Raw genomic sequence first — 21,040 nt, 5'->3', positions numbered from 1 at the left:
GGGGGGGGGTACGTGGAGGAGGTGGTGTAGTGGGGTAAGAAAAATAATTTAATTTTTTATATGAATAGTAAAAATTTAATCTTTAATTTTTAATTAATATTAATATTTTATTATTTAATTTTAATCCATGTGGAATGTCATGTGTCAAGGTTTTTTCAAATAAAAGAGAAGTGCATTACACATACCATTGAGGTGTGTTTCTCAAACTAAAAAGTGATAGTTTAGATATGTAACTCACACTCTCAATAGTTTAGGTATGCAACTCAAAAAAGGTGAATAATTTAGGTATGTTTTTGACACTTATCTCTAATTTTAATGACACAATAGTTAATTTTTTAGCTTAATATACACATGAGAATGTAATGTTCTAATATATAAAAATAACATGATGTAGTATAATTTTTTTTTTTTGTTAACAATTCTCTTGTGATTTAGATATATGCTTCTGGAACTTCTTCCAAAATTTAGAGAATATTCACGATTTGTTTTTGATGCTCAAGACAAAAGAACGACTTTATTTTTCAATGTTACTCATGTGATTTAGACTTCCAGAAAGTGTGCTTCAAAATAGTTATTACTATATAAAATTGCCTTTTGTTTTACGTATTTACTATTTCTTAATGATTTAGTATTTTAGACGAAAAAAGTTCATATGACTTGTAATAATGTCAGCTGAAGTTAGTATAAGTTTAATTCTTATTATTTATTTAATAGCTAATTTTATGAGATAAATATTTTTATTAATGAAAACATATATTTATAGGTAGGTATTTGTTTTTAAACTAAAGTATTGTATATGTTACAAATTTATTATCAAGGAGATCTCCTAACTTGAAAATATATTATTTTAATATGTTCCAAGTTTTATTTTAACAAAATAAACTCAAACAAATGTGAAATATGTGAATATATAAAATACAGTTGTTCTCTTCACATGTTTATTTGATATCTAAACAATTTAACAATACACATGAGAAGCACATTTGGTTAGAGGACAAGAAAAATACAAACCAAATATTGTTTATAAGGTAATATTAGTGAGTTAAGACTAATTACATGATTCAATCTCATAAAATATACATATATATATATATATATAAAATTGCATTTAACTAATAAAATTTTTCCTTGATCAGCTTATATGTTTATGTGAATGAGAGATATATATGGCGATTCACATTGAACATTCACAAAAGAATCTGCAACATCTTTTTTTTTCAAATATTATATTCAAATTTTTGCTTAAATAAATAATACTATTTATTATATCATATATTTTTTAAATTGATAATCACATGTAATGCACTTGTCAGAAAATTTGTTTGATATAAAAAAGCCATTGCTAATAGAATTAGTCATACTGAGTTGGGCAGTTGGCACACCAACGTGTTAACAAACCCCTTGTGTGTTTTATGGCTTAATACATAGTCGTTCTCCTAAATTTCACATTTGAACCAAGTTTCGTTCAAGCAGTATATGTGTGTTTAGAGCTGGCATTATGGTATGTCGGTCCGGTTTGGCCTAATCTGAAATTTAATAGGGCTGGACTAAAATTTTTGAAGCTCATCTAAGAAAAAAGATTATTTAACCCGACCTGAATAAGTCTGCTGATTTGTAGGGTTTTGAGATATATTGGTAGGGTCAGCTCGTGGGCCAATAAAAATTAATTAAAAATATAATATAATATTAAAATTTAAAACTAAAGAGAATTCAAACTCAAAACAATTAATTTAATATTTATATCTAGTTATACTTTTACTTAAGAAAAAAACTTAATAAATATTATGAAGATAATTTTATTTGTGGATTTAATTGACAAGTATTAATATTAACATCATGTAATATTGTTTTGTTGATATTTATGATAATATTTTAAATTATAATTTATCATTTAATTTAATAATTATAAAAAATATAATTTTCAAAAAAGCGGGATGGTCCAGCGAGCCTGTAGCCTTGTAGGTTGGGCCAACCATTTTCTGGCCCACACAAAAATGAGCTAGCCCGGTCTGATCCGTAAAATGTCAAAGTCTGTATAAGTAAATCCGAATGGGATGGGCTAGCCGACAGCTCTATTGCATATGTTTTTATTTTGAATTTTGTGGGTTCAAATTACACGTAAACTTTTGTGTGTGTTTCATTTTTCTATTAGATAATTAAGTTAACAACATAAAATATGTCATCTGTATTAATTATGTGTATCAATTTCAAGTAGAAAATGTTGGGGTTTTACTAATTATTGAGGTGAATATGTATACTTAAATAAAATAACATAGTATTTTATACGATTAACCTCCCGAACCTAACAAACAAATGAGAACACATTTATAAAAAAATTCCAAAAACTTGAACTTAAGTGTTGAAATTTGAAACATGTGGATTTTCATTTTTGCGAAATTTTAGAATAGTTTAGTTTCAAAAAATCATATAAATCCAAATTTGGACATATAATATGAGTAGTTGTCAATTCAAATTTGAACCTGTCAAATATACTCAACTATATTTCAAATATCAGAAAATTCCTATTACCAGCCAGCCACTGTTGAAATCCTAAAGCTCATCAGTTTTTACTTTCCTAAAAGCAATTTTGAGTTTAATATACCTCATGTTCAGTTCAGTTCAGCTCCATTACTAGTGTGACCGTATTGACCTTTTACTACCTCAGCTAAAATTCTAGCTCAATACACATGTGGAAAGTTCTATTTATCTCTCTCACAAATGTCTAACCTATTAACTCGAACACTAAAATGTAATTAGGGTTGGGATGGGGGACACAATATGTAAATGATTTTCTGTTTTTTTCTGAAATGTCACATAATGTGAAAGGTTTAATTCACCAAAACCATTATTACTATGCAAATTGTTGTTGAAAAGTAGTGTGGGAAATTCTCATGTAGACAGTCCAAAAAATTGATTGAAAAAGTTCAGAGAAACGCACTTTGATGTTTCATCATTTGATATTCTGATGTACTAGGCAATGATGAATAACACCAACCATCCATGATCCAGGACTTGGTATACAAATAACAGCAACTCTGTTTCAATTTGGGCAAATGCCAAAGTGATATGGCTACATTAACAATGTTGAATTGTGAAACATAATTCACTGTCATCCCACAATCTTGTTTTTTTGAGTCACATTTGAAAAGCGTTAATTTTTCTCTAACAGACAACTTTTCACATTACCATGTGTGCAACATTCTGCCTATGCATTTGCCCAATGAAAAGGGACAACAACTAATTTATCGCTAAATGAACTTTGTCTTGGTTTTGAAGGAATCAGTGAAAACATGAAAACCGAAACAGAATAAGCAATTCCAAGCTACCATTTTCAATTCAACAAACACAAGGAGATGTTGCCATGTTCATATATCAACTTGGAGGATTTCAAGCCTTTTTCAAGACCATCGACCTTGCACGTAGATTCAAAAATATTCCCCTACAAATTGATAAAAGACAACATCACTACACTGTGGAATCATAGAGATGAAACATGTTTGACAGTAGCAGAAACAGTAACAAGAAGGGAAATTGCGGTGCATACCAGCAACATGCAATAATGCTGTGAAAGACTACTCTTAATTGCAGAGGAACATACAAGTGATTTACCCACCCAACGACTGGCCAAAACTGCACATTTTATAAACAATTACTCAGCATTCACTGAAGAATAGAACAAAAAACATTGAACTTGAGAGAGGTCAAATTTGACTAACCGCCCACGCTGTATACTGCACTTTTGGATATTCTCTCTTGATATTAGATTTCACCTGGATCCAGGGTCTTTCTGTGCAAAATAAAAGATAATATTGCATATTCAGTCAAATATGTTGTTCCGTGTGTACATAATCTTACCTCTAGCTAATGGAAGGCAAGCAAACTTAAATGAGCCAGACTCTTGTAAGTTCCATTCCAGCAGCGTTCAAAAACTTGTACTAAATATGGCTCGACGAAGGAGAAGAAACTTGTACGGAAATGAGAAACTCATGGTTTACTTCCTTTTAATGGAGCATCATCATCTCTTTTAACTGTTTCTAGGATAGGATGGAAGGTAAAATGATATGTATCCTCCATTCACTAGTTTATGGATGAGTGTTACAACATTTTCAGTTCCTCTTTCAGAGGGTTCAAAATCTCCTTTATTACTGTCAGTAATAAAATGTAGAAAACCCCATATCACTTTCTTTTTAAACTTCCTCTACTCACACCGTCTCTCTTTTTACCCCAGCAAAACATAATATAAATATTTATTTGAATAAAACACTCATTGAAGTAAAGTAGAGACTGTTTTCAGTGATCTCCTCATTTTGAGGATATTTCCCACAAGGTCCAAAGAAGAAAAATGGGAAATAATTACGCAACATTTTCGTTAAACTAGAAACATAAATCAAGGATTTGAGGCTTTCACATGGCAAAAACTAAGTACCTTATCAAGCTTTGTACAATTGGAAGGGTTTAAAGAGATAAACTGTTTGAACATGCAAATTGAATAATTTTAGTAACAAAACAATGTGTTTCTGTAGATGAAATGCTTTTGATAAAACTGAATTCAAAAGATGGACAGAAAACAGTAGTTTTTAACATTTTGTTTCCTTTTTTTCTTTTTGCCACATGAATAAAATGTGTGTTGCTGTTGTAACTCTTTTAAATTGAAGGTTATGACTTTCATCAGCCCCTTTGAGTTCTTAGATAACAATCCTAATTTGATTGCTTAAGGACAGTTTTGTCTACTTGACATTTGGTTGTACAACATGATGTTGAGTTTTGGCGTGATAATATATACCATGCAATAGTTTATATGTCAGAATGTTAAAGACAGTGGTAACTCAAAAGAAAACTCACTTTCAATAACTATTCCATAGTAAACCATGAAAAGCAAGTTATTCCAGGGTGACACAGTAATTTGTTCCAGCAACACCTGAAATAATCAATATGCAAGTTCACATTCTTGTATATTTATCAGCTCACTGTTTATTTACTTATTTACTTCTTTCTCTATCTGGTAATATTATTTAGCAAAACAATAAACAAGTGCTAAATTCAAGTAGGCATGTTTAGCAATTTATCACGTCATGAGTATACAGTCAAGCAGTTCTATTGATATAGATCCATGTAGGAGGTAGATCAGATCCATAGAGTACAAGGTTATGTGTAACATCCATGTACAAGATACCATATCCTATTTCGTGAAGCATACTAAATCATCCAAAGAAAAGAGGGTTTAGTACCTTTTTGGCAACTGTACTCTTGTCTCTCTTCCCCTTGAAAAGTTTGTCCAGTAATAAGTGAAGAAAATGCCCAAATGGTCCAAGATAGGCAACACCAAAAAGCTGCATGTAGTTACAGGTGAAGCAGATGATGACATCCCAAATACCAACTTATTCACAAAGTAGAGGAATATGAAACACGTGATACCAAATGAATCAAATGATTTTGCCATGCAGTGTCAGTAATAACGCTGAAATTGAAGAAAAATTGACACATAATTGCAACTAAACTTAACCTACCCCCACAACAATTCCGCCTAAATAACAAGCTAATTGGGGTCGGTTGTATGAATTTTCTGTATCCATTCACTCGTCGTGACTAATGTTAGCCAGGAGATGAACTTTTACTTTGTATGCTCAATGCCAACTACTTGCTCAGTATTCAGATTCTCAAACCTCAAAGACAAATCTTCAAAGCAACTCAAGATATTAAAGCTAATTCAAGCAGCACTCCATACTAGTTAGTTGTCAATTTTTTGAAACACTTCCCTTTCTTCTGACTCCTAACTTTCTAGGTCCGTGGTGTGACAAGTAACAATATTCCACATGCTACATTTCCAACTTGAAATATCTCACTCCAGTTTTCAAATTTGACAATCTAAATAGAAAATTAAAGGATTAGCCAGAAATAGCACCTCTTTAACGCAACAGAGGCTACCGTCCAATACTCAGTGCAGAAGCCTTTGTGCAGTAGGACCAGTATGAGTAAAGACATTTCACGCAAAAGAAGAAATATATCTGTAACATCCTTTGTGGCTCATAACCAAAACAGTGCTTCCCGTAAGTTGTAAAATTTTCATTCAGAAGAAACACTAGAATCTGAAATAAACTTGCCCATTCAACCCTAGATAAGCACAACCGAAATATTTACCCAAAACCGAAATAAATTGGGTTGGAATTCTCTAGAACAAAAAAATAAAGCAATCTCTTTGGCATGTTAATCCTGTCATTTTAAGAAAAATTTGAGAAAAGCTGATCACATTGCATTGGGTTACATTTTTAATTACCACTTCCATCCAAGCCAGAGAGCATGTTAACACTGCATTAGTTTGCTTTTTATATTTAGTTTCTGTACCTGATGCACTTAGAGGCTATAATTCATTTATACTTGGTATTACATAAAAGATACCACGGTTTAAGGCTGAGTAATCGAGGCATAGGAGTTCTATATTCCAAGCTGCAACATTGAGTGTTTGTTCTATTTTCTAACCTTGATAGACAGGTTTACAAAAACAAGTAATTATGGGTTATATCAGGCTTCCTGGAGTATTAGTAGATGCACATAAACTGGCCGGTTAACACCATCATCAGAAAGCAATGAAAGAGACTAGGGTCTAAGGTAGTGTACTAGTGTTACAGAACCAAGCGAATTTTTAATGAAAAGACACAGACAGCAAACCTCTAAACCAAACATGAGGCACTCAGGCCAGTATATGAAACTTCACTGCTACTTCTTTTTGAATCGGAGGGAAAAAATCGTTAAAAGTATCATGAAATTTACTAAGTCATCGTACTCAAGCTCAGATACGTAAATGCAACCATGGGAGTGCTTACAAATTGCAATTATGACCTCCATTCTACCACAAATGTATTTTTTAGTACTAGAAAATATAAACCTCTGCAAATAGAAGGTAGAGGAACCGTACCACTTTGAGAAGAAGGCGTCTAACTTGAAGCTTCTGAATGCCAGTGATCTTCTGAGCCACTAAATCACTGATCGCCGACAACACTCCCGCCGTTATTGCCTGCCATTTAGGATTCAACTATCATAGATTAATCGAGTACCAATTCTGCTTAAACTTCAGCAAAGTTGGCAAAAACTTCATGAAAATGCAGGAGAAAAAGATGAAATCTTTGTATCAAAATAGCAACTTCTCGACAAATTAAATAAGACCCACATCACAATTGGGCAAACAATTCAAAATATCCCAAAACCCCTCTTCACAAATCAAAAAAAAAAAAAAAGTTGAAAAGAGAAACAAAAAGATTGGTAAAGAAATTGGGTAAAAGGTTTGACCTTTGTTCGTAAAGGGTGCTGCTGAAGCTGTAGCAAGTACTGTTGGAGACCCTTTTTCGCTATCGACCCCATTCTTCCTTGTCTTCCTTCACTTTGTTCACCTTCAAGATTTGAGAAGACGAACAGATTCGATCTTTATAGTTTACTCACTAGCTTCTTTGACTTCCATTACATTGAGACCAACTTGGTGAATCTGCTTCTAATTTTGGCACACGTTGCGTGGGACCATCTAAAACAGCCAAATTTGTAGGTCATTTTTCCTTTAAATTTTTATTTTTTTTAAAATACTTGTTTAAATCATATTTTATACTTCTTTTTAAAAATACATTTAATAAATAAAAAATAGTGGTCAAACATAAATCCAATTTTGAAAATTCCAAATTAAAAAGAATATTTTTATTCATTGAATGTAAATGCACTATACATATATTTAAACAGAACACAACTATTGCTAATTGTTAGACAATGGAGGCCATTTTATTTTATTTGCCTACTTGTAATAAACTTTGTGAGGAATCTATTTACAAAAAGAATTATTTTAAGAAGGTGACTCTCTGATTTGGGCCTTGAGAACACTGATTTCTCATGTGGGCTTTGAGGCAAAGTAGTTGTGAGCTTTGAGCTTAATGGCTTAAAAGCCCAGCCCTCAAATTTCTTCTAAATAGAAACAGAGTTATAAGTTTGGAGCCCAACACAGGCATCAAAAGTACCCAAAAAAAAGAGAGAAAAGGCTCATCTACTTATCTTGTGTTAGTTTTTTTTAATTTGTTTTTGTATATACCTTGTCTATAATTGATATCTCTTATAATTAATACTCTAATTGAAATTTATAATTTTTTTTATCGTAATAAGAGATGACTTTATTTTTTAAGAAACTTTTACCTATTCGATTGATAAATGGAAAAGAATTAGAGTTAAAGGGCTTGTGAAAATGTCATGTCAACTGAATGAAAATACCAACCAAAGAGCCAAATCCAAAAGGTGAAGGAGAGAGAGGGAGCATCCAAATTCCTACCACTCACTAAAGATGAGTTCTCTATTTGTAATAGAAAGCCTCCTCCACCCACTCTTCACCACCAACAAATCTTTTCTCTCTTTTTTTTTTTAATTATTTAAAAAAAATATAAATATTAAAAATATAATTTTCCTTGTTGCCTACCACCAACACCAAGATTGGTATTTATCAGATAAAAAGGCCTTGTCTTTTTTCTGTACCCATCCATATATCAGTTGGTATGAGTAAACTCTTATAAGCTCTCAGATTTATCTTTTCAAGAATACAAAAAGATTCAATCTTTTTGAAAGGTGGTAAGTCTCCTTATTATCTCTTCTTCAATTCTTCTCATGTAATTACCATTAATCTTGAAACACAAGATTGTATTTTTTTTTTCTCTCTTTCAGAGATCTGTCATTGTATCACCTTTTAGATCATTCTATTTGGATCTGAACTGCTGAATGTTGTCCAAATTTTCACACTAAATTGAACTTTCATGGAGTTCCTCCACCTTCAAACAGATAAAAACAATTGGCCCTGATTGATTTAATGTTGTTATAATCCTAGGATAGGCTAAATTACATCAAGAAAGTGGAACTATTCTAAAGTGGTTGGTTCTGGGAGTTCAACATTGAGAAGTTCTGATGTGATTTAGGATGGATAAAGGAGTTAAGAAAGAGTACTATTGAATGTTATTGAATCAAACGGATTAATCCATCTGTTTGTGAAAGTTTATATGCTCTTTAAGTTCTTCTTTTACTTTAGCTATTGCCATTTTGACTATTCTTTTATAAAGTGTCTCATGAAAATGAAAAGCTAAATTATTGAATACTTATTGAGAAAAAAGTTGACACAGAAAGTTTTGCATTCCTAGATGATTTAGAAGTTGGTTATGATTATTTACATGTTCTGGCTTTCTGTTTATTCTTGGCACTACTGGGAATGGTGTTTGCGACAGTTCTCAGTAATGATTTTGATATTTTTGAAAATTAGATGGATTCAATTTTTTGCATTGAAAAATGATCAGTCTTATTGTGTGGATGATTTGTCTGTAAACTGGTCAGACTATTTGGAAAGATGAGAGGAGGATTGTGGCAACTTGGACAATCGATCACCAGACGTCTGGCTCAGGCTGATAAGAAGACTATTGGTCGTAGATGCTTTGCTTCTGATGCTGATCTGAAGAAGACTGTTCTGTATGACTTCCATGTTGTCAATGGGGGAAAGATGGTGCCTTTCGCTGGTTGGAGTATGCCTATCCAGTATAAGGACTCAATTATGGACTCTACAGTAAATTGTAGGGAGAATGGTAGTCTCTTTGATGTCTCTCATATGTGTGGGCTAAGCCTCAAGGGGAAAGATACTATCCCTTTCCTGGAAAAGCTTGTTATTGCTGATGTTGCTGGGCTTGCTCCTGGGACTGGTAGTCTCACAGTCTTCACAAATGAGAAGGGAGGTGCAATTGATGATTCAGTGGTCACCAAGGTGACTAATGATCACATCTACCTTGTTGTAAATGCGGGTTGCAGGGACAAGGATCTTGCACACATTGAGGAGCACATGAAATCATTCAAGTCAAAAGGCGGTGATGTTTCATGGCACATCCATGATGAGAGATCGCTTTTAGCCCTTCAGGTTAGCTTGTTCTTTCCAACGATTTGACATGCTATATGCTTTATATAAATATTCTCTTATTATGAAGTAAGTAATAATGCTAATCAGATGCACTAAGAACCGATCAAAGATTGAAAAGGGTGCTTTAATAGTCAAGGATATGAGAAAGTGATATCCAACATCCCAGTGGATACAGAATGTCAAAAATATTAAGCTCATAGAATTTCAGACTATCTGTAGAAGCGTGGGATTTTTCTAGCTTAAGGTAATTTGCACTTGATCATATCTGGTGATAATGTATAGATCCAAAAGAATATACTTTCCGGATGACCTTTTCTCATTGTATCACTAAGTTATTTTCTTTTGATGCAGTAAGTTATTTTCTTTCCCTTCGTGCAAATATTGCCGAATTCATGCATATTAATACCTCGCTCTTCTGTTCTTTCTCCTTCAACCAACAAGAAGAATGTGCAACTTGCAAGATATTTACCAAACAATCTTCATCTTCCCCACAATTAATGAATCTTATTTTCTTTCAATGCATCTCTCGAACTAATGTCTTTGATTTTCAGGAAACAATTTCTTTCATTTTACTGCTTTTCAGGAAATAATTAATCTCTTTCATTTTCTGCTTTTCAGGAAATAATGTTTTTTCATTTCACTTCTTTAAGTTGTTTGATTGTTTCGCTAGTTACAGATTATTTTTCTCGATTTCTTTTGTTCAGGGACCCCTTGCTGCTCCAGTTCTTCAATATCTGACAAAAGATGATTTGAGCAAGATGTACTTTGGGGAATTCAGGGTTTTGGATATCAATGGGGCACCATGCTTCCTCACAAGGACAGGGTATGCTTCTGCTCTTGCTTTCCTCTTCAAAATTGAGTGCTGAGTCTGCCCCGAGAAAAAGCAATCCTATAGTTTGATAGACTTTTTTAAAAAGTTCAAAATCAGAATCAATTCAGATAAATGAAAAAAGGTCCAAGCATTTTCATCGGTTAGTTCCTTCTTTAATTGTTTAATAATGGGTTAACCTGGCTTCTGTTATGATTGAATACCCCTTTGTTATTGCACACAAATGTGTAAAACAGCTGCAACTGTATCCATAAGGTAACTTCTCCATGTTTCTTTTCATTCGGTGAGCTATTTTCTTATGCAATCATTTCCTACTTCTGATGTATGATTGGCACTTGATCCTTGCACAAGTAATCTTGACTTGCGACAGCCCCTCTGACATAATGTGTATTTTGAGCGGTTTTCAGGTATACTGGTGAAGATGGATTTGAAATTTCAGTACCTTCAGAAAATGCTCTTGATCTTGCAAAAGCTCTTTTGGAGAAATCAGAAGGGAAGATTCGGTTAACAGGTTTAGGAGCTCGTGACAGTCTTCGTCTTGAGGCTGGATTGTGCTTATACGGTAATGACATGGAGCAGCACACAACACCTGTAGAGGCAGGTCTTACATGGGCCATAGGGAAGAGAAGAAGGGCAGAAGGAGGCTTCCTTGGTGCTGAGGTAATACTAAAGCAAATTGAAGAAGGTCCTAAAATCAGGCGAGTTGGCTTTTTCTCTTCAGGCCCACCCCCTAGAAGTCACAGTGAAATTCAAGATTCAAATGGACAAAATATTGGAGAAATCACCAGTGGTGGTTTCAGCCCTTGTCTCAAGAAGAACATAGCAATGGGATACGTAAAAACGGGTAACCACAAGACAGGGACTAATGTCAAGATTGTGATTCGAGGAAAGTCTTATGATGGGGTGGTTACCAAGATGCCTTTTGTACCCAGCAAGTACTACAAGCCATAATAACTCTATGTTGCCTCTTAAAAACTTGTTGATGCCTCTAATTTCTACCTTGTTCTTACTGTTTTTAGTGAAAGTATAACCGGAATACTTCAATCTACATGTTGCTGTTTTTTGCTTATGAGTTCCTTTCTTGCATGATATGTGTATTTTCACTTTTGCCTTCCTCTGGCATGTTCTCAGTAAATGTAGTGTAGTGTGTACATGAATTATTCATCAGTTTTGAAGAGGTAGTATAATGGAAGTATCATATCAAGGGTACAGCCATATTTGCAATAACAAATGTAAAATGTGATGAGCCACATTAGGAGTGATTCCGGCGTCCGTACTTGTGTTGCCAAAGTTAAATTTGTTTCCACTTATTATACAACAATTAAAAACTTCTTTCAACTTCTGCAGAATGATATAAAATGAGAGAAAGATGCACCAACCTATGTACAGTTTTTACTTTTGTCATATTGCATACTTTTTTTCTTTTTGCTTTTCCTTATCTGCCATGGAAAAAAGTTGTCCCCTAATTATACACAAATTAGGGGTGTCAAGTGTCAAAAGGGCGGATTATGTTGAAATTGATCAAGATAAAATGAGTTGAAGTCACAAATAGGTTGGGTTAAAGTCAACCCAATAGTTGCTTCATGCTTGGGCTAAAAATGGGTTGGTTATGATCCACCTATTTGACCCAATTTTTTCTAATGGTGGTCCACTCCTAAAACCCGAGAATCGAGCCTTGACTCGACACTTGGGACATAAGACTTGTGATCCGACCTGAGCGTAGACATATGCATTTGTATATGTGGCAAGCGAATATTGGGAGAGAGACGAGCGAGAGAGGGCAGAGAGTGAGAGAGAGGTAAATTATATATGTATATCGATTACATAATTGTATATTATACATGTAAATTTATTTATATGACAAGCGAGACTGGGAGAGGGAGGAGAGACGAGCGAGAGAGGGCACAGAGTGGGAGAGAGGTGAATTTTACATGTATATCGATTAGATAATTGTATATTATACATATGTATTTGTATATTCTGGAAAATTATACATATACAAATGTGACTAATTAAAGAAACTCGAAGTCAGCCCACGTAATTAATGTGTAATTTTAATTGTGAGTGATAATTATAGCAAATTCTTGGGCCATATTTAACACCCTTATACAAAAAAGGAAAAATTACATGGGATGACAAACTATACTAAGTAATTAATTAATAAAGGTATAGTTTAATTTATATACGCTCAATAAATAAGTAATTAATTAATAAGGGTATAGTTTAATTTTAAATCACATTTTTTTTTTGTATTTTACATTATTATATACAAAACTGCTTAAGGGATTTGTGTGTATATGTATATAATAATTACTTTACAATTTGGTACAAATTAAACAATTTATATTCAATTTATTTACATTCGTATATAAACTTTATATACATTAAAAAAGTTTAGTTTCCCAGAAACAAGTTTGTATGGATTTTTAGTCGCAATAGAATTCTTTTTTGAGAAAATATTCTATTTTGAATGTTTAGCTTAAATTATGGGATTATGTAAATGTTTGTTATCATATTTAGGGCTATTGTTACTATTTAATGGAAAAGTAAAATACAGTACAATTTTTTTTTAAAAAAACATTTTATACGAAATAAAAAGCTACATAACAAACTATACCATACCCCTAAAATGTAATTATGTAATTATACTCATATAATGTTATTTCATAAATTTAGTTTGTCATATATGAAATTTTCCCAATTACATGGGATGACAAACTATACTAAGTAATTAATTAATAAGGGTATAGTTTTACTCTCAATAATAATAGTTTCATTTTTTTTTATCATAATTAATGGGACCCACCACCTATTTGTATACCAACCGTAAAAGACTTATTTATGATTTTATATATACTTTTATATAAAATCATTTTATCTCTCCTATCGCAGTTACATTTTTTTCTCCTAAAATCACTCCTCCACTCTATTTTGAATTTCAAATTTCATAAGATTTCATGAACTTCCTTCCGTCTTGCTCTCAATTTTCACAGGTAACCCATGAATCTATTTTTATTTTTTTTCCCTTCATCAACAATTGTATATGTATTATGCTTCTTAGTTTTTCATATTATTTTTTTAAAAAATCTTTCTTTCTCATCATATTACAAGTTGTTCAAAATCAGAATGAAAGATTCATCTCAATATGTAAGAATTACCTGTTTGAATGTTATGTATATAATTGTTTGCACAATGAATTATTATATACAAAACTGATCAAGGTATTTTGTATTGTTATACTCATATTTTAAGTTTTTTATATATTCAACTAGTTATACATGTATATAAGTAATTACTTTTAAAAAATGATACACTTACTTGTATAATAATTTATTTTAAATCACAATTTTTTTATATTTTACGTTATTATATACAAAACTGCTTGAGGGATTTGTGTATATACAAGTACTATATTCATATTTTTATGTATACATATACAATTACTTATATATGTATATAATAATTAATTTAATAAAAATCAAACAATTTATATTCATTTTATTTACATTCGTATATAAATTTGTTTATAGATATACAATTTTTTGTATATTTGTATATTCATTTTATTTACATTCGTATATAAACTTAAACTTTTTTTTTATAGATATACAATTTTTTTATATATTCAACTAGTTATATATGTATATAAGTAATTACTTTAAAAAATTTGGTACAATCATTTGTATAATAATTGTTTTAAATCACATTTTTTTTGTATTTTATATTATTATATACAAAACTGCTTGAGGGATTCGTGTGTATATGTATATAATATATTTGGTGCAAATTAAACAATTTATATTCCATTTATTTACATTCGTATATAAACTTTATATTACATTAAAAGTTTAGTTTCCTAAAACAAATTTGTATGGATTTTCAGTCACAATAGAATTCTTTTTTGAGAAAAAATTTTATTTTGAATGTTTAACTTAAATTATGGAATTATGTAAATGTTTGTTGCCATATTAAGGGCTATTATTACTATTTAATGGAAAAGTAAAATATAGTACAAATTTAAAAAAAAAATATTTTATACAAAATGAAAAACTACGTAACAAATTATACTGTATCCATAAAATATAATTATATAAACTATACCATATAACGTTATTTCATAAATTTAGTTTGCCATATAAAATTTTCTCAAAAAAAAAAATGTGGGCCTGGGCCTCTATTAAAATGAACAAAAACCCATTTATTTCATAAACTGGCGTTTTGAAAACGCAGAAACTCGCGGCGGCAGTCTTGTTCCGTACATAATCTTGGTTTGCAATAATGGGAGAAGCTCTGAAGGACAGTATCATGGACTCAGTACGATCGGTAGTTTTCAAAGAATCCGAAAATCTAGAAGGTTCTTGCACTAAAATCGAGGGCTACGACTTCAATAAAGGCGTTAACTATGCTGAGCTGATCAAGTCGATGGTTTCCACTGGTTTTCAAGCTTCTAATCTTGGTGATGCCATTGAAATTGTTAATCAAATGGTCAGATTCACTTCTTTCTTTTAATTTACGCTAAAAAAATTTGTTGCTTTATGCAAATTCTCATATTTCCGTATCAAGATTTTTTTTTCCCAGCTCCGATGATATTGAATTTTTTCACCTCATCCACATATTTTTTTGGGCTTAGAAATAAAGTTAATTGCTTTACACTGACAATATTTGGGTTTCAACTACTCTCTCCTTCCCATTTTATATGGACTGGAACAGAGTTTAAGATATTAGATTGACTTAATATTAGTATGTCATTAGTCTTGGTAGAGAAATTATCACATTGAAGTTTTATTTTGTTGTAATTAATTTGGATTCTAAAAGATCATGAAAGTTGTATAGATATGGAATAATATCAGTCATGTTTTGGAAGTCATGAAATATATCAAGTAGCAGTGGAACGATGAAAGTTATAAATTTAGAGTTGATAGAATAGTTTTGTAGGCAAAGTATGTTAAAAGAATTATTCCTAAAATAGAAAGAATGCTAATTAAGTTGGAATTGGTGGGTATAGATAGTATGATTCATGGTACTTGTATGCAAATTGGAAGTATGTAATACTTATTTCAATTCAATTAATATCTGAATTTACTTCGGAAAATCTGTCCACCCTCACAAGTCAAACCTCACCATTCTTTTAACAGTTGATGATAGTGCTTCTTAAAAATGGTTTGACTTTTTATAAACAGGTTAAGTTCTTTCATACACTTGGAAGTTTTTGAACTAGTTTTGAAGTTCTTAAAATTGATTCTAGAAGTTTGAAATTTGTGTTTTTGTTTGGGGGTGTGATGGGTTTGAAGCTAGATTGGAGGCTTTCACATGAGCTGCCCACGGAGGATTGCAGTGAAGAAGAAAGAGATGTTGCATACAGAGAGTCGGTAACCTGCAAAATCTTCTTGGGGTTCACTTCAAACCTTGTTTCTTCTGGTGTTAGAGACACTGTCCGCTACCTTGTTCAGCACCGGATGGTGAGTTGCATTTAAGTAACAGTTCCAGTCGTTTCTGTTCTACTAACTTTTTTAAGTCTGACTGTGTTGTACCATTAAGTTTGAATCTTGTGGGCTTCTTTTATATGAGATCATCTTAATATATCTTCTCAATTTTTTTATGTCCTCTCCCTTCTACACTCTAAAGCTATACTTACCACACTAATACTATGACATCCTCTTATTCAACCTCAATACTCTTCATATGATTTATTATGTCAAGCACTGAATCGCTGCTATGCTTGGTTTGTATTAATTGAAGATCAAGCCTTTTGACATTATTTCTCATGTTCCCTGTTTTCCTTGTCTCTCTGTTTATTGGTTACAAAACTAGAATACCTCATCCTTCTCTCTGCCACACAAGTACTAAATGATATGGTAGAAAATTAGTATCTTTGCGTCTTAGATTTTAGCTCTCATATTTAGCATTGGTCTAAAGAAACTTTTGTTACCATAGGGAACAATTTTCTATTAATCATTGTGTCTTGGACCTTAGCAAACTGTCTTCCCTCCCTGCAGGTTGATGTTGTGGTTACTACAGCTGGTGGTATTGAAGAGGATCTCATAAAGTGCCTCGCACCAACCTACAAGGGGGACTTCTCTTTACCTGGAGCTGCTCTACGATCGAAAGGATTGAACCGTATTGGTAACTTATTGGTTCCTAATGACAACTACTGCAAATTTGAGAATTGGATCATCCCAGTTTTTGACCAAATGTATGAGGAGCAGATTAATGAGGTATCCGCTCTTGTCTGATCCAGTGTTAGATCATCCCATTACTTGTTTAATATTGGCTGAAGCTTTAACATTCAATCTGTATTATGCGATTACTTTCAAATACAAATGGATTTTTTACTTGGGTCATTGCGTTTGTGATATTCTTTCAAATGTGATAATACTTATCTTAGCTTTGGCTTGTGATGATTTGTTTATCTTCTTTTTGTGATACAGAAGGTTCTATGGACACCATCTAAAGTCATTGCTCGTCTGGGTAAAGAAATTAATGATGAAACCTCATACTTGTATTGGGCTTACAAGGTACATTTCTAATCACTTCCCTTTAATTACATATTTGATGAAATTGTATTACTCAAGTTAGAACGCCAAATCTGTCCCACATATATAATAGTTACCTCTCCCCCGTTTCATTTTGTAAGGTGCATTTCAAATCACTTCCCTTCCGTTCCATATTTGATGAAATTAAATTGGTGAAGTTAGAATGCCAAATGATCTAGCTAGTCCCACATATATAATTAATTATTAGTTACGACTTCCCCTTTCCATTTTATTGGCATAGTTTGAGTGCAATCACGAAGTTTATAAATGTAAAGAATACTGTTGAATCTTGTGTCATAAACTAAATTTTGTATATCATGCCAAAAATATCCGTTGAATCTTGTGCTCTTAAACATGTCATGTCATTTATGTAAGTGAGTGGGGAGTGTTATTAAGGGTATGTTGAAGTTAAAAACTTACTAAATATAGAAAGAGACATTCTTTTTAGACAAACTAAAACGAGAAGGCACATAAATTGAAATGGAGGGAGTAATATTGGGATAATATTTTGATAAATGAGAAAGTAAGAGATATTTACCTGGGAGAAAATGGATTTGCATGCATTGTGGTAGCAAATTCATCGTTATTGAGATCAGAAAGTGAAATCAAGAGGGAAGGATAAAAGGAGAAAAAACCTTCATTTTTTAATTTTTTTTTTGAAATAATGAGGATTCATCTAGCCGACCCCATCCCGTTTGTGACTGAGGCGTAGCTGTTATTTTCCTATATTTTTTTTGTTTAGATGCCATAAAACCCCTTGAACTATTTCCTTTGAATTCAAGAAAGAAAAAGAAATACAACATTATATAGAAGGAAAAGAAAGTTTAAAAAAGGATGGATACAACTTCAGAATTCTGGCAGATTTTTGCAATACTTAATTTGGAGGATATCTTTTGTGCAGAAAACATCAATAACAGTTTTTTCTCTTATCAGATCCTTTCTGCTTGCCAAATGCACAAAACTTCAGGAAAGTAGCTTCTATCATTATTCCCAGGTTTTCCTTGCAATTAAGTAGTACCTTTCTCATGCTAGGTACTAAACGTTGTTATAGTTTTCGTCTTTCAGGTGGGAATAATAGGGATAGGGTTGGGGATATCTTCCGGAACACCTAGCTGTTGTTTTCTGGAAAATATTTACTTTTACCCAGCAAACTTTACATTAGTACTCAATAGGGAAGAATAGAATAGGATAGGTCTCTTTCCAAAGGGGGGGGGGGTATGAATTGAAACACAATACCTTATTTTTTGGATGGAAAATTAAGTCATCCTAGTTAATCTTATTATTATTATTTTGGTTTTTGGACTCGGCTGATGTTGTTGTAAATAGTTCAGCAATCTTCTTAGTGCTGTTTTGACAAACTGAAAATCCTATTACCTTCTCAAAAATAACCTGTTTTATCTCTAGATATTCCAAGTGAAGTTTTTTCACAAGCAGAAATATTTTGAATTTCTAATAGAATAAATCTCGTTTCCATGAAGTTTCTAAAGTTTGCCCCTAAAACTTTATTTTTTTCCTTCAATCCGGAATTTGCTGTAGTTGCACGTTGGGGTGTAATACCAGAACACTAGACAATAGGATGAACTAAGGCATGATCTCACTATTATCCATTCCACTATACTGATTTAAAGCCCAGCGATTGACATATTATGATAATTTTTGGATGATCAGAATTCAGAAGTTCATCGTGGAAATTTTTTTGAATTTTTACTTGGGCAGTTTCTCGGGAAGTCATATTCACTCTATTATGAAGAAGGAATGATTTCATGCTTTTTCAGTCCAGAAAATAAAAGGAAAACATGCATTCTCTTTTAGTTCATATATTAATGTTACTCTCGTATTTATCATCTCAGAACCGGATTCCTGTCTTCTGTCCTGGCTTGACGGATGGATCACTTGGTGACATGCTATACTTCCATTCTTTCAAAAAGGGAGATCCAGATAATCCAGATCTTAATCCTGGTCTAGTCATAGACATTGTAGGAGGTATAAGTATCTTATCAAGTGATTCTTTTCTCTCATCAAGAATTTGTTTGATGAAAGAGCTAACATGATTAAGTTATATAACCAGATATTAGGGCCATGAATGGTGAAGCTGTCCATGCTGGTTTGAGGAAGACAGGAATGATTATACTGGGTGGAGGGCTGCCTAAGCACCATGTTTGCAATGCCAATATGATGCGCAATGGTGCAGATTTTGCCGTCTTCATTAACACCGCACAAGAGTTTGATGGTAGTGACTCTGGTGCCCGTCCTGATGAAGCTGTATCATGGGGAAAGATACGTGGTGGTGCCAAGACTGTGAAGGTTAACAACTTACCTCTAATACATTTTGTGCAAGCATCTCCTTTGTGAGATTCTAATTTGTTGTAGTGTTTTTGATTTGTTGAATGCAGGTGCATTGTGATGCAACAATTGCATTTCCCATATTAGTAGCTGAGACATTTGCAGCTAAGAGTAAGGAATTCTCCCAGATAAGGTGCCAAGTTTGAACATTGAGGAAGCTGTCCTTCCGACCACACATGAATTGCTAGCTTTTGAAGCCAACTTGCTAGTGTGCAGCACCATTTATTCTGCAGAACTGACTAGAGAGCAGGGTATATTCCTCTACCCCGAGTTAGACGACATCCTGTATGGTTCAAATTAATTATTTTTCTCCCCTTCACACCATGTTATTTAGTTCTCTTCCTCTTCTAAAGTGAAGAGCTTAGATGTTCATAGGTTTTGAATTATGTTGCATCATATTTTGAGCTTTGGAGGTTGGTGATAACTGACTAGTCCTCTTACCATATAGATAATGTATCCTTGTACTATGAGATTTTGGGTGTGTTTGATACTAAGGAAAAATGTTTATTTGGAAAACAAGTGAATTTTTAATTTATTTTTTCTTGTTTAATTGGTAAGTAGAAAATATTTATTAACGTTTGGTTGGTGAATGAAAAATATTTTGAGAAAATATAATTTACTTTTTTATCTTGAGTTTAGAAAATATTTGTTAGAAAATACTTTCTGATCCGAAAATCAATCCCGATAATTGATCTATGATCACTTGAACTAGGACAAGACTCCACCCATCCCTCCAAAGTCGACTTTGAGATTTGATTCATGACTAGACCTTTGACGATGAAATATTTTTTTAAAGTAACTTTGTTTTAGAAAAAGAAAGTTGATGAGGTGGCGGGCGGGGGAGAAGGAGGAGTTGGGATTGAAAATGTGAAATATTTAGGGGGCGGATGGGGAATTGGCTGGGGTAGGGTGTAGGTGTGTGGGAAATGATATATATATATATTTTTAAAAAAAAAGGGATGGGAGAGGGGGGAGGGGGTTAGAGGGATGGCATGAAAAATGAACATTTGTTTTTCATAAACTATTTTGTATGGAGTGAGGTAGAAAAATGAAATTTTACAAATTTAAAATATATTTTAAGAATATTTTTTCTGTGGTAAGGGGGTTGGATGATGTGAAATAAATCTCAAAATTTGCTTAAGTCATTTTCGGCCATCTAAAGTTGTTCGCATAATCAACTTAGACAATCCAACTTATTTATGTATTAATTGAACACCTTATTTGTTCAAGAGACAATCCTATTAGACATGCAATACTGACATGACAAAAAACGCGTAATTCACTTTCTTTGAGCGCGTTAAGTTATTAAAATGATAAAATTCCATCATTTTTCTTACAGATGCGCACACCACACCACACTTTCTCCACCTCTCTCTTTCTCTCACCTCTGCCATTCTTCTTATTTTTCTTTTTATATTAATT

General features: G+C 32.6%; 3 protein-coding genes across 4 annotated transcripts; 2 read left to right on the top strand and 1 right to left on the bottom strand.

Moving 5' to 3' along the window:
- Nucleotides 1–2,981: 2,981 nt before the first annotated feature.
- LOC107009023 (peroxisomal membrane protein PMP22-like) lies at nucleotides 2,982–7,524 on the bottom strand. The gene is made up of 7 exons (XM_015208276.2): nucleotides 7,285–7,524; nucleotides 6,914–7,012; nucleotides 5,229–5,330; nucleotides 4,843–4,918; nucleotides 3,717–3,787; nucleotides 3,545–3,630; nucleotides 2,982–3,439 (listed from the first exon to the last, which is right to left on the bottom strand). The coding sequence occupies exons 1-7, from the start codon at nucleotides 7,354–7,356 to the stop codon at nucleotides 3,388–3,390; spliced, it is 558 nt and encodes a 185-aa protein (XP_015063762.1). The 5' UTR covers nucleotides 7,357–7,524; the 3' UTR covers nucleotides 2,982–3,387.
- An 871-nt stretch (nucleotides 7,525–8,395) lies between these two features.
- LOC107011011 (aminomethyltransferase, mitochondrial) lies at nucleotides 8,396–11,831 on the top strand. Of its 2 annotated transcripts, none has more exons than XM_015210314.2 (4): nucleotides 8,396–8,592; nucleotides 9,343–9,913; nucleotides 10,618–10,736; nucleotides 11,150–11,831. In XM_015210314.2, exons 2-4 carry the CDS (start codon nucleotides 9,356–9,358, stop codon nucleotides 11,691–11,693), a joined length of 1,221 nt encoding a protein of 406 aa, XP_015065800.1. In that variant the 5' UTR covers nucleotides 8,396–8,592; nucleotides 9,343–9,355; the 3' UTR covers nucleotides 11,694–11,831. The 2 variants fall into 2 exon arrangements, with proteins under 2 accessions (XP_015065800.1, XP_015065801.1); XM_015210315.2 differs by having other exon boundaries at nucleotides 8,415–8,589.
- Nucleotides 11,832–14,935: 3,104 nt separating this feature from the next.
- LOC107008871 (deoxyhypusine synthase) lies at nucleotides 14,936–20,168 on the top strand. The gene is made up of 7 exons (XM_015208075.2): nucleotides 14,936–15,227; nucleotides 16,034–16,201; nucleotides 16,739–16,957; nucleotides 17,171–17,257; nucleotides 19,126–19,258; nucleotides 19,344–19,579; nucleotides 19,669–20,168. The coding sequence occupies exons 1-7, from the start codon at nucleotides 15,021–15,023 to the stop codon at nucleotides 19,762–19,764; spliced, it is 1,146 nt and encodes a 381-aa protein (XP_015063561.1). The 5' UTR covers nucleotides 14,936–15,020; the 3' UTR covers nucleotides 19,765–20,168.
- The last annotated feature ends 872 nt before the right edge of the window (nucleotides 20,169–21,040 follow it).

This window comes from Solanum pennellii, chromosome 2 (assembly GCF_001406875.1).
Source record: "Solanum pennellii chromosome 2, SPENNV200".
Classification (NCBI taxonomy): domain Eukaryota; kingdom Viridiplantae; phylum Streptophyta; class Magnoliopsida; order Solanales; family Solanaceae; genus Solanum; species Solanum pennellii.
The sequence above is the reverse complement of the archived record's forward strand: the minus strand, read 5'-3'. Positions and strand labels throughout refer to the sequence as shown.